We start from the raw sequence: 13,331 nt of genomic DNA on the forward strand, positions 1-13,331 counted from the left end.
TTTTTTTTTTTTTTTTTTAAGAATCATTTTAATAAATGAAGACTCATTTAATATAAAGATATTCATTCTTTTATTTCTTCAACTGGCAATTACTATTTTTTTATCATGGATTACAAAATGTTTGTTTAGTTCTCAATCAAATAATGTGGAACAAAAGAAAAAAGAAAAAGATAAAGATGATGATGAAAATCAAATGAATAAAGATATAATTAAGGATGGAAAAAAAAAAAGCAGAAAAAAAAAAAATTAACTTCACAAAAAGATAAATTTAAATGTAAATACAGTTTTATAAAAATTTATACATCATACAAGATATAAATGATATAGTATATATATGCATAAAGAGAAAGGTAAGATTAATAAGAAATGGTTTATAATCAATTTTTTTTTTTTTTTTTTTCTTATTGAGTTGTATCTTTACAATTTTGCTGAGTAATTAATGAATAATCTCCATGATTACATAATATATATTCTGTTTCTTTTTTAGTGCGAATTCTTAAATTACTATTAAATTCGTTCTTAAAAAAAAGGAGAAAAAAATTTATAGAATAAATTACCTATACATTTATATATGTTTATATATTTTTTTTTATATAATACATATAAGTTTATATTTTATTCATTTTTCATAATTTTTTAACATAATAAAATTTTTAATATTTACTTCTTGAGGAAGTAATTCTTTAACACACTTTTTTGTTTTTGTTATTAAGTCTCTGAAATTAAAGAAGTTTTAGAATGCTTTATATATAATTTAAAAAAAAAAAAACATAAATATATTAATCAAAATTTTCCTTTAAAATTAAAATATAATTTTTTTTTTATCAATAAGTAATGTATCATTTTATTTTAACAAAAATATCGTCTTATTTCTTAGTCTATTTAAAAATATAAAAAAAAATTACGAAAATAATGAAGCTTGTTTGACAGCATACTCATAACTCACTTCTTCATTATATTTTAGTGGGATACCTTAAATTTTTTAAAAAAAAATAAAAATAATAATTTATTTTCTTTTTTTATTTAATTATATGTATTTCTTAATATATGTATGCAATATTTGTTAAAATACAGAATTATTATCTTTAATCCTATTCTTTTCTAATATAATTTTTTTAAATTACGAGAAAATTTAATCTGGTATTATAGTTCCGTACACTCTTTTTTTCTATTTATATTTAACTAACATAATATTTTTACGTATTTAAAAGAGTATATTTTAATTTCTATACCATTTATATTCTATCATTAAAATGGGCTTGCATAAAAAGTTAAACAATTACTTGTAATTATGTATTTTTTATTTTTACCATCTGAATTTATTAAAACATAAGATATTATAGAAGAGTTATTATTCATCCATCCATTTAATGATTCACTAATTTCACTTGAGGAGCCAGCCATTATTTATTATTTTATTTTTATTTATATTTCTAGAAATGTTAAAAAATTAAGAATTACATCACATAATAGGAAAATGAAATTATAATAAAATAATAGGAGAAAACAGTAAGAAAATTAAAATCAAGATATAATAAAAAAATAAAAAGAATTAATTGTAGATATATTAAATGTTCAAAAAAGAAAAAAAATTTATTTAATGCAAATAAAAACTTAAAAAAAAAAGAGGGTATATTAATTAAAAATAACTATATTTTATGGAGCATATATATATTAAAAAAAAAAGAAAAGGTATATAAATATTGAAAATATTTTAGTGTAATATCATGTTAAAATATGATAAAAAAAAAAAAAAGAAAATTATATACTTATTATACTCATGATAAATACATAAATACGAAATATAGAATGTGCATTATTTCTCATTAAATAGACGTGGTTTAATGAGAATAATAGATATATATATTTCGGATATAGAAAATTATTATATCAACAAAGAAAGATATTATATATGAAAATTCTAAATAGAAAAAATAAATTTAATATATCATTTAAAGGTTTATTATTATATATATTTTTTTGGTCTATCTGAAAACAATGTGAATATATTTTTTATAGTTTACTAAATTTTATATTTGTAAATTTAAATTTAATTTAAATTTATTTTATTTTTATTTCCTTTTAAGAGTGTCTTTTTCTTTAATATATTTTAAACAATTTTCATTTATTAATAATTTTTTCTTTATCATATAGTTTATACTATATTTCATTTTTAATTTTATATAAGAAATAATTTTTTTCAATATTTTGTGAAATCCTTTCTTCAATGATATTTTCATTTTTTGATATATATGAATCTTTTTTAATTTTTTCTTTTTTTATGATCAGATTTTTCTTTTATATGCAATTTAACGTTTTTCCCTTCCTAAAACAGTACCTATTGCTTTTCTTATATTGAAAATTTATTATAATATTGTTTTATAATTTTTTTTCATATTACGAAAATATATAGTATATATATTTTTTTTAATATTATTTAATATATCAACTTTTTAATTACTTTAATTTATCTATTTTTAACAATTATTCTTAAGGATACAAAGTGATTCTTTACATATATTTGTTTAGAAATTATTATAAATGTTCCATTATATTCTTATATTTTATTCCATCCTTTTTTATGAAGCTACTTTTATTCTTATTAACATCAATAATCTTTAAATAGGAATTATTTTTTTTTTTTTTCTTTTATCCTTATAATTAATATTTTTATATTTATTCTATGTTAGAATCGCTTTTTTTAAAATTAACTTTTTTTGCCCCTTCTTCTGATTCTTCTTTTGATTCTTCTTCTGATTCTTCTTCTGATTCTTCTTCTGATTCTTCTTCTGATTCTTCTTCTGAATCTTCTTCTGAGTCTTCTTTTTTTGAGTCACTTTTTTCTAAGCTTTTTTTTTTTTCTATATTCTCTTTTTCTATGGACTTCGAAGAAGATTGTTCTAGGTTTTGTTCAGAACTCTTTTCCGAATCTCCATCAGATTCACTTGATTTACTATTATTATCTTTACTATCATCGGAATCACTACTAGATTCATTGGAATTATTAGCTTTATAATTTTTTTCTTTACTACCTTCTAATTTACTACTATCCGAACTCGTTTCACAACTTTCGCTTTCCTCGCTATTTGAATCAAAATTCTCAGTTTCCTAATAAAAGAGTATATCGATATATATATATAATGAAAAGTATAAACAAAAATATAAATATATGCACATATGTAATAGAAAAGGAAATTACAATTAAAATATCTGGTTTTTCAATAAGCATTTCCATGCACTTATTCGCTAAGCTTATGCATTCCGTAAAAGTTGCATTAGGTTTTCTTCCTCTAAAAAATGTTGAAGAAAATATTTTACCTAATGTCTCTGGTGTCATATTATTTTCATTTGAATAACTTGAGACATTTTGAAAAAATTTCAACAGACATAACACACATTGTTTAACTCCTGGTTCAAGTTTCTCATATAATTTTGATAAAGTAGCTCTTATAACTTTGTTAGATGCAGATACACTCTTTAAATGATGTAACCTTGAAAAAGCATCTTTACCTAGTAATCCATGTTTCTGAGCATCTAAAAAAAGTTTAAAAGAACAAACCAGAGCTGGTATGTTGTTAAAATCAGTTGTTGGTTCTCCATACTCTATATCACCAATTATACCATATAATGTATTTGCATCTGCTTGTAAGTAAAATAAATCTTTTGTATTAACAATTTCAGGCTTAGATAAATGACTCAAAAATTCTACAATTATTGATGGAATGTGATTAAATTCTTTGTATGTTTTTCCAAACCTTTGGCATAATATTTCTAAGTCAGCACCAAACACTGAAACTGGTTTTTCACCTAGCATTACCTCCTCATTTCTTTGAACTATATAAGGAAAATGTCTTAGATAATTAGTAGGTTTTATATTTAATTTTAAAAACAGATCTTCTAATTTTTCTATATATTCTACTTTCTTCCAAAATTTTGCTGAAACAAATGGCGTTAGCATTGTTAACAATGTTTTTGATAAAAATCCACTATGTACAAGGTACAACTTCTTTAAATTTTTTTTATATTTCCTTGGTAAGGTATCATACCCTAACAAAAAAATAAAATAAAAATAATATAATTGCATTAAACTATAAATAATTTATTGCTTTTTTTTTTTTTTTTTTCTTTCTATTTATTTATATTTTCTTTATTTACATTGCTTAGCGTATGCATAAACAGCGTCAGTTAACCAACTTGTATGAGTTTCACATAATATTAAAACATAATCTTCTTTCACTATAGGATCTAATGTTAATATTGCATATCTTCTGTAAAATATAAAATAAAAATATAATACAATATTCATAAATTTTAATATAATTCTATATATTCTAAGTAATTTATCCATTTTTTTCAAAAATGAAAATATATAATTTTAAAATTAATACTTATATACATTTATATATTTTTTTATATAAAAATTATTTTTCATTTTTTTTTAAAATATATAGTGTGTATATTACATATTCTTTATTAGTGATATACTATATAAACATGTGTGTATTTATATATAAATTATATTTTTCTATATTTTAAAAAATATTTACAATGTTTTTTCAGGATCAGCTCCAGATGATACTATAAAGCAAGGAACTAAAAGAACAATATGTGAACCATATCCATCCTTTCCTATTACTTTTAATAGATCTGTCTTATATAATCTATTAATGTAAAAAAACAAAAAAAAAAATGTATACTTAAATTCATAATAAAAAAAAAATTAAAATACAATATAATTAGTAAGTATTCGTTAGTTAAAAAATATGTAAAAATAAAAAATATTAAAATTTTTATTACTCATCAAAATTTTCCGTATATGACTTTTTTAGTAATTTTTCATATTCTGCCAAAACATCTGGAAGAACTTCTGCATCTGAATCTAGCATTTTTTATAATTTGATTATCAAATATTAAATTTAATTAATAAAAAAAAAAAAAAAAAAATAGAATTATATATTCAAATATAAATATTAAATTCTCATAAAATTAGGAAAAAAATAATTAAAATTCATAGTGGTATTATTTGTTTATAGTCTGTTATTTCTTCACATTTAATATAATATAAACTATTTTAAAATTAGTCTTCCGAATGAAATGCTTTTTCCTTTAATAAGTAAAAGAAAATTAAATATTTTCAGTTAAAATATATCATATAAAAAATAAAATTCACAATTTTTAAATATCAAAAGCAAATACTTAATAAACATTTATAGTTTAAACGTAAGAAATTATTTGAAATTTGAAATTTTAAAATATGCTATTTACAACGTCTATCATTGAAATGAATAGAAATTAGCTGATAGAAATTTTAATTTTTGTTTAATTTTTATATCCTATTTTTCTAATTTAAAAGGAAATTATGTAAATATCTTTTTTATTTTTTCAAAATTACATAAAAATAAGATAAAAAAATTTTTAAGCAACTAAAATGGTAAAACATGCTTTCTCACTCTTTAATTTCTTTTATTTTAGCTCTATGAATTTCAAAAACAATATTTTATAAAAATGTTATTCAAAAATAATTAAAATTTTAAGTCTAAGGCAGAGTTGAGGAGTTTAATTACTTATTCATTTTTTAATATTTATACGAAAAAATAATTTAAGACTTAAAATTTTAACACATTTATCATTAATATAAATTTAGATGTATAATAAATAATTTCATTTTTCAAATAGCTTTATTATGAAAATAGTAAAATAACATACTAAAAAAAAAAAAAATATTTATATAAAGACTTGCACGGTTGCACACACACTGGGCAAAAGCGAAGAATTTTTTTTTTTTTCTTCATTATGTAAATATATATTTTTTATAAAAAAAAATTATTCACTTATCCTTTTTTATTTAGCAGAATTTTCATTTATATTGCATAAATAAAAGTTTATGTTTAAAATAAATTTACATACAGCATTTATAAAAGTATATTTTTATTCCTTATAATATATTAATAACTGTTTTTATACAAATAAAAATTGTATGAAAAGCTATTTACTATTTATATTGCTAATGAAGCTATTTTATTATGTATTCTATAAATAATACCCTATTATTAATAACTTTATCCAAGGGAATTGTTTAATAAAAGAAATAAATGTATTTCCTCTAGTTATCTTTTTCGTGAAACTTAAAATTATTTATATTCCATCCTAATATATGTGTGTGCATCTTCATAATTTTTTTTTCCCATAGAAAAAAATATCTATATGTGTGTGCACATTTTAGATAACAAATTGTGGGAATAGAAATGATAAAACAACTGAGTTAAAACATCATATATAAAATAATAAATAGTATTTCTGTTTTTTTTTTTCACAATTCAATGATTTACTTATTCATTGAAAAACTATAAAAAATGTAATTATTTTTATCATTTTAAAATTAAATCTTTCATTATTTTAATGTTTTTTCCTTTTTTATTTCTCTTCTATTCTATTATATTTATACATATTTAAAACTATTTCAAAAAAAAAAAAATATAGCATATTATTTTTGTTCATTTGATACTAATATATCTTTTAACATTGTTAAGGGTCTAAACAAAAAAATAAAATTAAATTAATAAAGATATATAAAAATTAAATTATAATTTATTTTATAAATGCAAATATATTATTTTTTATTATTTCAATTTAATTTCCATTTATTTTAGTTTGTTTTCTTTTAAAATGTTTTTTTTTTTTTTTTTTTTTGCAACTCGTTATAGGCAACTGGTGCGTATAGTTGTAAGCAACGTGATTTTAAAATAGAAATGCATAATCGGTTTTCTGAAAGTTAAATGTTTAACATAATTTATTATGTTACTTTAATTAAAAAAATAATTTTATAAATTGTAAAATACATATAGAAAGGAAAATTCTAATTATGTTCAACAATTAGAAAATAGAAAAATAATAAAAAAAAATATTTACACACATTTTAATTAATCTTTAGACTCCAAAATAAAAATTTTGAATGAAAGTTTTTTTTTTTTTATTTTATTTTTTTTTAAATAGATTTATTCTTCATTATAAAATACAAGTATTAACATTTAATTTAATGTTATTTGTATTTTTCAAGCGAAATAATTTTAAATTTTACATGTTTATTTTAAAATGTTTATGATAGAAAAATTATACTAAAAAAAAAAAAATTATATCTTTTTTCCTTTTTTAATGAAAGAAATTTATAAATTTTTAGTTTTTTAAATAAGATGTAAAATTCAACATTTATTTTGTTTCTATTTATTTATTCTTCTGTCTACTTTTTTGTATTTTGTTTTATATTTGTTATTTTATGTTTAAAAATGCTTCATAGTTTTTAAACAATATTTATATTTATCTATTTTAGAATAAACACAAGCAAAAAAAAAAAAAAAATAAATAAATAATAATAAAATAGAACTTTATAAATAATTTTTATTAAAACTAGAAAATGCCAATAAAATAAAAAATTCCATATATTAATATTTAATATTGATAAAGTTTGTATATGCTTAATATCCTGAAATACTATTTATTTACATCATTTATGTGCTAAATTAATAACATACATATTATACAAAAATTGTGGTATTTATGTAAATTTCATGAGAATAAGTAATTTATAGTTAAATTAAAAATTAAGAAATTTTTATATATAAATAATAAAAATTTTTATTTATTTTTTCAGAGGAAATAATAACTAAAATTTTAATAATAATCTATTTCTAAATTAATTTTGTATACTTAAATTTTTTTTATTAATTTTTTGTTAAACGAATATTATTAAAAAATAAAATAGGCCAGCTTAATAGTAGGAGATCAAATATATTTTTTTTTCTAAATTTTAAAAATTCATTTTGGAAATCATGGTGGTGTATGAGTTTGTTAAAGTATAAATGCGTTTTAATTGTTTTAAATATATGATATAGTTGCACATTTATGTTGCAAATTTTGTGAAATATATGTATGCATATATATAGATAGGTTATGTGTATGAAAATTAAAAATGATAGATGAAAGAAGCATAAAAAATAGTAAGTTGGACTTTATTAGCGATATGAATTCAAAAAAAAAATTGAATATAGTAGAAGAAAGCACTTTAGAAAAGGTTCACATATTACCAATAAAAAAAAGCGTTTCTAATTTCGACTCGCTTTATGATAAGCTAAATTCTTTAATTAATGAGAAATGTATTTTGCATGAAGGATTTATTATTAGTTTAAATAATACAAATGTAAACAAGAATAAAAATGAAAACATAAATAAAGATGAAAATGAAAACGAATCTGAGAGAAAGGGTGAAAATGCAGATGATGATGCAAGTAAGGTAAAAGATCAAAATGTGAATACAGGTGAAGAAGAAAATAATTCTTCATTAAAAAAATCGTTGTTAGAAATAGAAGATCACAAAAAATTAAATAATAATGAAATTTGTTTATATGATAATGAAAATAATAGAGATAATAAAATAAGTAAAGATAATCATGTGAATAATGATGTAGACTATGTTATTATTGATTGCATCCCGTCTAAAGGAGTACTTAGTCATGATACATTAATTTATACGGATGGAAAATATGTTGATAATTTTAAAAAAATTCATATTTTAATAATAAATGATAAAAATTACAAAAAATATGAAAAAAAATTAAAAAGAAATTTTTTTTCTTTTAAAAAATATTTTTTTAAAAAAAGCATTGAATTTTTTAATGACACCATTTCTTTTATTCCTTTTTCTTTTGACTGTTTTTCTCAAAAATCAAAAAGAAAAAATGAATCTAATAAATTAACAAGAGATTATAAAGAAAAAAAAAAAAAAAAAAATGTAGTATTAGAAAAAATTTTAATATCTTATTTATATCCTTACTTTAAAAAAAATAAAAACAAGTTATTTTATTGTGGAAAATTATTTATTATAAGCAATTTTTCATTTCTTATTTTCAAAGTTGATTCTGATCTAAATGTTGGCTTTATTGATGAGCATACAGTTAGAAATAAAATAATAAATTTTCTTGGTTTATGTTTTATTTATTACACATTACATTTTATTATATTATTTTGTTTTTGATAAAATATAAAGCTTATTTTTTTATTTTACCATAATATATAAAGATATAAATATATGTTTTTTTTTTTTTTTTTTTTAAATGTGTATATGTCTTAATATAATAATAGAAATTTATTATGAAATATAATATATTATTTATCATTTTTTTTTATATTTTTAGGAAATAATATTAAATGTTGATTATTATGAGCAATTTAATAATGTTCATATTGTTCCGTTATATGATACTTTACCAACTACATATAATTATGACTTATTTATCGATTACATAAAGCCATATATAGAAAGACATTACTTAAATTTATATTCAATTTATGATACTTTCTTTTATAAAGGAGTTCAATTTAAAATAATGGGGATTGATCCAATTAATATAAAATATGGCAAAGCCAGAATTAGTTGTAACACATTTATTTATATTGATGGATCGATAAAACCAACGTTTTTTGATGTCATATCAAAAGAAGCAATTAATTATATCAAATGCTTACCTTTTGAATATAAACCTTATGCTATATTAAATATTTTACAACAGCTAGATTCAGATTCTTTATTAAGATTGTTTCCATCAGCTAATATGAATTTACGAGAAAATAATATGAAAGAAGAAAACATTTTAAAACAGTTGACAAAGCATAAATATATATTTAATAAAAATTTTAAAAATAATTACTTAAATTCTTTAGAAAATTATGATAAGAGCGAAGAAAATAATATCAATGAAAAAAAAGATGTAGCTATTTTAAAAAATAATTTAACAGAAGAACAGTGTGCTGTTTGCTTTGAAAAATTTCAAGATTATGATAAATGTATAAAATTGATATGTTTACACACATATCATTGGAAATGTGTGAAAAACTGGTTTAAATTTAATTTAACATGCCCTTGTTGCAGATGTAAATTAAAATTTTAAAAATAGGAAAAAAAAAAAAAATAAATAAAATAATAAAAAGCAATTGATTTCATTTTGATTACATGCAACTAACTTTAATATCCATTATTTATATGCACACATGTTAATATATACGAATTTATCATTTATTTGTAAAGGAGTTTTACCTTTTAAACAATTGATTATATACATTATTTTATTTTTTCATATGAGAAGGATTAATTTACAAAACATAAGGATTAAATAAGAGAGAAAAAAAAGTAGTAATAATCTCAACTTATATTTTGTAAAAATACACGTAAGAAGGAAAATTAATATCTGTATATAACTTTATGTACATAACTATTAAATTAAATCAAATGAATGTTCTACAATATTGAAAGGTACACACAAAAAAGCATTTAATATATATTTTTATTAAAAAAGATGGAATCGTAATTTATTGTAACCCTTCTAATATAAAGGAAAAAAGGCCTTCTCATATATATGCGTATGATAAAAACAAAACAATTCACTGAAAATTTAATATGTAATCTTCTTTTTCGTAAATTTTTAATATTTAATATATAAAAAAAAAAAAAAAAAAAAAAAAAATATATAAAGTAATATAAAATAACTTAATTTTAAAAAGATATAGTAAAAAATTCATTAACAATTCATATATAATTTTATTTGTATATTTTTTAAAAAAAAATGAACATGAAATATAAAATTAAGAATGTTTACTTATTTTTTTTTTAAAAGAAAATGTTTATAAAAAAAAAAAAATTAAATTTCATAATTGTCAGAATATATATTTGTTTATTTCCATTTTCTTTTAATTGTTTTTACAAAATTTTCCAAAGAAAAAAAAATTAAGAAATAAGGTTTAAAAATTATTTTTTTCTTTTTTTTTAAATGTAATTATAAAACATGCGATTCATAATTTATTTTAAAAAATTTTAAATATGTAGATAAAATATATAAAATATAATTTTTATTGAGTTAAGTAATATTTATTTAATGGGTCTCTCAGCTTTAAAAAAAAATTATGGTAAATTATTTTTTTTTCGCATTAAATAATAATCTTTCTTTTCTATATTATTTTATTTAATCTTATATATAATGTAAACATATATATTCCTACTATGTTTTGAGTTTAAGGTTAATTATTTTTAATTTTATTTAAAATATATATATTGTAAATTATTTTAGTTAAATTTTTAAGGGAAATATAAAAAATAGAAATTAAAAGAAAATTTATATCAATTTCATTTACAATTTTTTTTTTTTAATTTTTTGTAACATACGCATATTATTAAATGCACTAAAAGTAAAATGAATTTTGTGAAAACTCATATCTATAAGCAGATATATACTAATGAAGGGATACAAGAATTAGAAAAAGATACTAGAAGTAAAAAAGAATTAGTTGAAAATCAAATTTTAAAGGGATTACCAGAGTTTAAGAGAGATAATCAATTTTTAAGTTTATCTGAGCAATTAGAATTAAAAAAAAATACCGCAACATTAGAAGACAATGATAATAATACGAATTTGTATGGTCTTCCTAGTTTAACCGAAGAAGATTTAGAATATTACGAAAATTATGAAAAAAATGATAATTATAGTATTGAAAAATTAAAAGAGAGAGAAAGAGAATTAGTGAATGAATTTAATGAAGCAATTAAAGGATATATAAAAAAAAAGAGAAAAAAAGAAACAGATTTAGATATTTTAAAAGAAAATGTTAATCTCAGTGAAATTAAAAAAAGTATAAATAAAAAAAAAGCAGTTGAATTTAAGCCAACTGTGAAAGCAATAATTAAAACGAAAAAAAACAAAAACACCATTAACAGTGAGAATAAAAAAATAAATTTGAAAGTATCATGTGAAAATAAAAAAATTGAAACAGAAGAAAATTCATTATTATTTGGTTATTCAGATAATTCTGACAATTAATATTTTGGGATTTTTTTTTTTTTGTCTTTGCTTTTTCTTTTTCTTGTTTTTTTTTTTTTTTTTTTTTATCTTTAAATATGTATAAAAATTTGTCTTAATCTTTATTGCATTTGAATAAATTTGATGTTTAAATTTTTTTTATTATTTTAAATTGTAAAAATAAAAAAAATAATTTTTTTAAAGTATATTAATAAAATAAAAAATCTCTTAGAGATTTCTATTCTAGAATCATACATAATTTTGTTATTTTCCTTTTTATTCTATATAATATTATTTTTTTATCATTTAATTTTTTAGAATTTACAGAACTGTTTTTTTTATTTATTTCTAATATTTTTTCATAATTATTGAAATAGTACATTAGCATAAATTTTTATATTTTATTTTTAGTGATTCTAAATTTAACTCTTTTTAAAAAACATCTTGTAAGTTAATACAATATTTTACTATTAAAATAAATTTTATTTGCTTAAACTAAAATATTAAGACTAACATTTCTTTTATGGGATAAAACGTTTTTCTTTTTATATATGATATATAAAACTTTTTTTTTTTTTTAATTATGTTAATTTTTAAATAAGCAAAATAAATATTGTTTACTAGTGAAGCATAATTTTTCAGTATAAGAAGAAAAAATATAATTTTATATATAGTAAATTAATATTTTAATTGTACTAAAAAAATGTTTTCGAAAAGTTGATTTAGTAAAAGTATATATAAATGTATATTAATTAAACCAATTTTTTATTTTTTATTTCATTTAATAAACCTTTATGGTTATTGATATTTTTATTCATTTTTATTTCTAAAAGTGCTTTTTTTTTTTTTTTCTTTTTTAAAATTTATTACATTATTTTCATAATATAAAGTTTTTTAATTACTATTGTCCATTATTTAAAAATTGTTCAGATTTTTTTTTCATGTTATATCATAAATAAAATGGTTTTAAAAGAAAAAAAAAATAAAAAGTATTCTTCTAAATATAACAAAAAAAGTAAAGGAAACAATTCTATGGAAAAAGATACTAAAAAAAAAAATACCAGTAAAAATGAATTTTACGATGAAAATGATTTACCATATTATGACAGTAATGACGATTTTTTAATTAAAAATAATGAGTTATTTTATGATATTTTTAAATATGATGACGAATTAAATCAAGTAAAGAAACAAAATATCGAACCTTCAAGCATAATTAAAGAAAAAGAAAAGCATTCAGATTTTGTTATAACATCTATAGCCTTTAACATCCCAGTTGGTATGATTTAATACAGTAAATCCCCAATGCATATATTTCTGAATTATTAGGAAAACTATAATGTTTCACAAAATATAACATAAATTGTCCATTTCTAATTTTTTAGAAAATTCTAACTACATATTTGAGAATAATTTTGTAAATAGAAAAACAAATTCAAATTTTAGATTACTTTCTTGCTTTTATTCAAATTTTTTTTTTCAAATTTGTGA

General features: G+C 18.1%; 6 protein-coding genes across 6 annotated transcripts in view; 4 read left to right on the forward strand and 2 right to left on the reverse strand.

The window, feature by feature from the left end:
• The window catches only part of PGAL8A_00383100 (conserved membrane protein, unknown function), a gene marked incomplete at both ends in the record, with an annotated part of 4,311 nt that extends 4,061 nt beyond the window's left edge, over positions 1 to 250 (forward strand). The window contains one exon of the mRNA XM_028670169.1: positions 22 to 250. Coding sequence (XP_028526948.1) covers positions 22 to 250 — 229 coding nt within the window. The remainder of the gene's footprint in view (positions 1 to 21) is intronic.
• A 151-nt stretch (positions 251 to 401) lies between these two features.
• Positions 402 to 1,404, reverse strand: PGAL8A_00383200 (conserved Plasmodium protein, unknown function; the record flags this gene model as incomplete). The annotated part of the gene is made up of 4 exons (XM_028670170.1): positions 402 to 518; positions 665 to 716; positions 906 to 972; positions 1,311 to 1,404. 4 exons carry the CDS (start codon positions 1,402 to 1,404, stop codon positions 402 to 404), a joined length of 330 nt encoding a protein of 109 aa, XP_028526949.1.
• A 1,272-nt stretch (positions 1,405 to 2,676) lies between these two features.
• PGAL8A_00383300 (rhoGAP GTPase, putative) lies at positions 2,677 to 4,886 on the reverse strand (the record flags this gene model as incomplete). The annotated part of the gene is made up of 5 exons (XM_028670171.1): positions 2,677 to 3,108; positions 3,200 to 4,047; positions 4,156 to 4,268; positions 4,548 to 4,661; positions 4,798 to 4,886. 5 exons carry the CDS (start codon positions 4,884 to 4,886, stop codon positions 2,677 to 2,679), a joined length of 1,596 nt encoding a protein of 531 aa, XP_028526950.1.
• Positions 4,887 to 7,966: 3,080 nt separating this feature from the next.
• PGAL8A_00383400 (RING zinc finger protein, putative) lies at positions 7,967 to 9,941 on the forward strand (the record flags this gene model as incomplete). Its single annotated transcript, XM_028670172.1, has 2 exons — positions 7,967 to 8,947; positions 9,189 to 9,941. The coding sequence occupies 2 exons, from the start codon at positions 7,967 to 7,969 to the stop codon at positions 9,939 to 9,941; spliced, it is 1,734 nt and encodes a 577-aa protein (XP_028526951.1).
• A 1,296-nt stretch (positions 9,942 to 11,237) lies between these two features.
• Positions 11,238 to 11,861, forward strand: PGAL8A_00383500 (conserved Plasmodium protein, unknown function; the record flags this gene model as incomplete). Its single annotated transcript, XM_028670173.1, has 1 exon — positions 11,238 to 11,861. One exon carries the CDS (start codon positions 11,238 to 11,240, stop codon positions 11,859 to 11,861), a length of 624 nt encoding a protein of 207 aa, XP_028526952.1.
• A 939-nt stretch (positions 11,862 to 12,800) lies between these two features.
• PGAL8A_00383600 (conserved Plasmodium protein, unknown function) lies at positions 12,801 to 13,130 on the forward strand (the record flags this gene model as incomplete). The annotated part of the gene is made up of 1 exon (XM_028670174.1): positions 12,801 to 13,130. The coding sequence occupies one exon, from the start codon at positions 12,801 to 12,803 to the stop codon at positions 13,128 to 13,130; it is 330 nt and encodes a 109-aa protein (XP_028526953.1).
• Between the last annotated feature and the right edge of the window lie 201 nt (positions 13,131 to 13,331).

Source organism: Plasmodium gallinaceum, assembly GCF_900005855.1.
Source record: "Plasmodium gallinaceum strain 8A genome assembly, contig: PGAL8A_v1_108, whole genome shotgun sequence".
Taxonomy (NCBI): Eukaryota; Apicomplexa; class Aconoidasida; order Haemosporida; family Plasmodiidae; genus Plasmodium; species Plasmodium gallinaceum.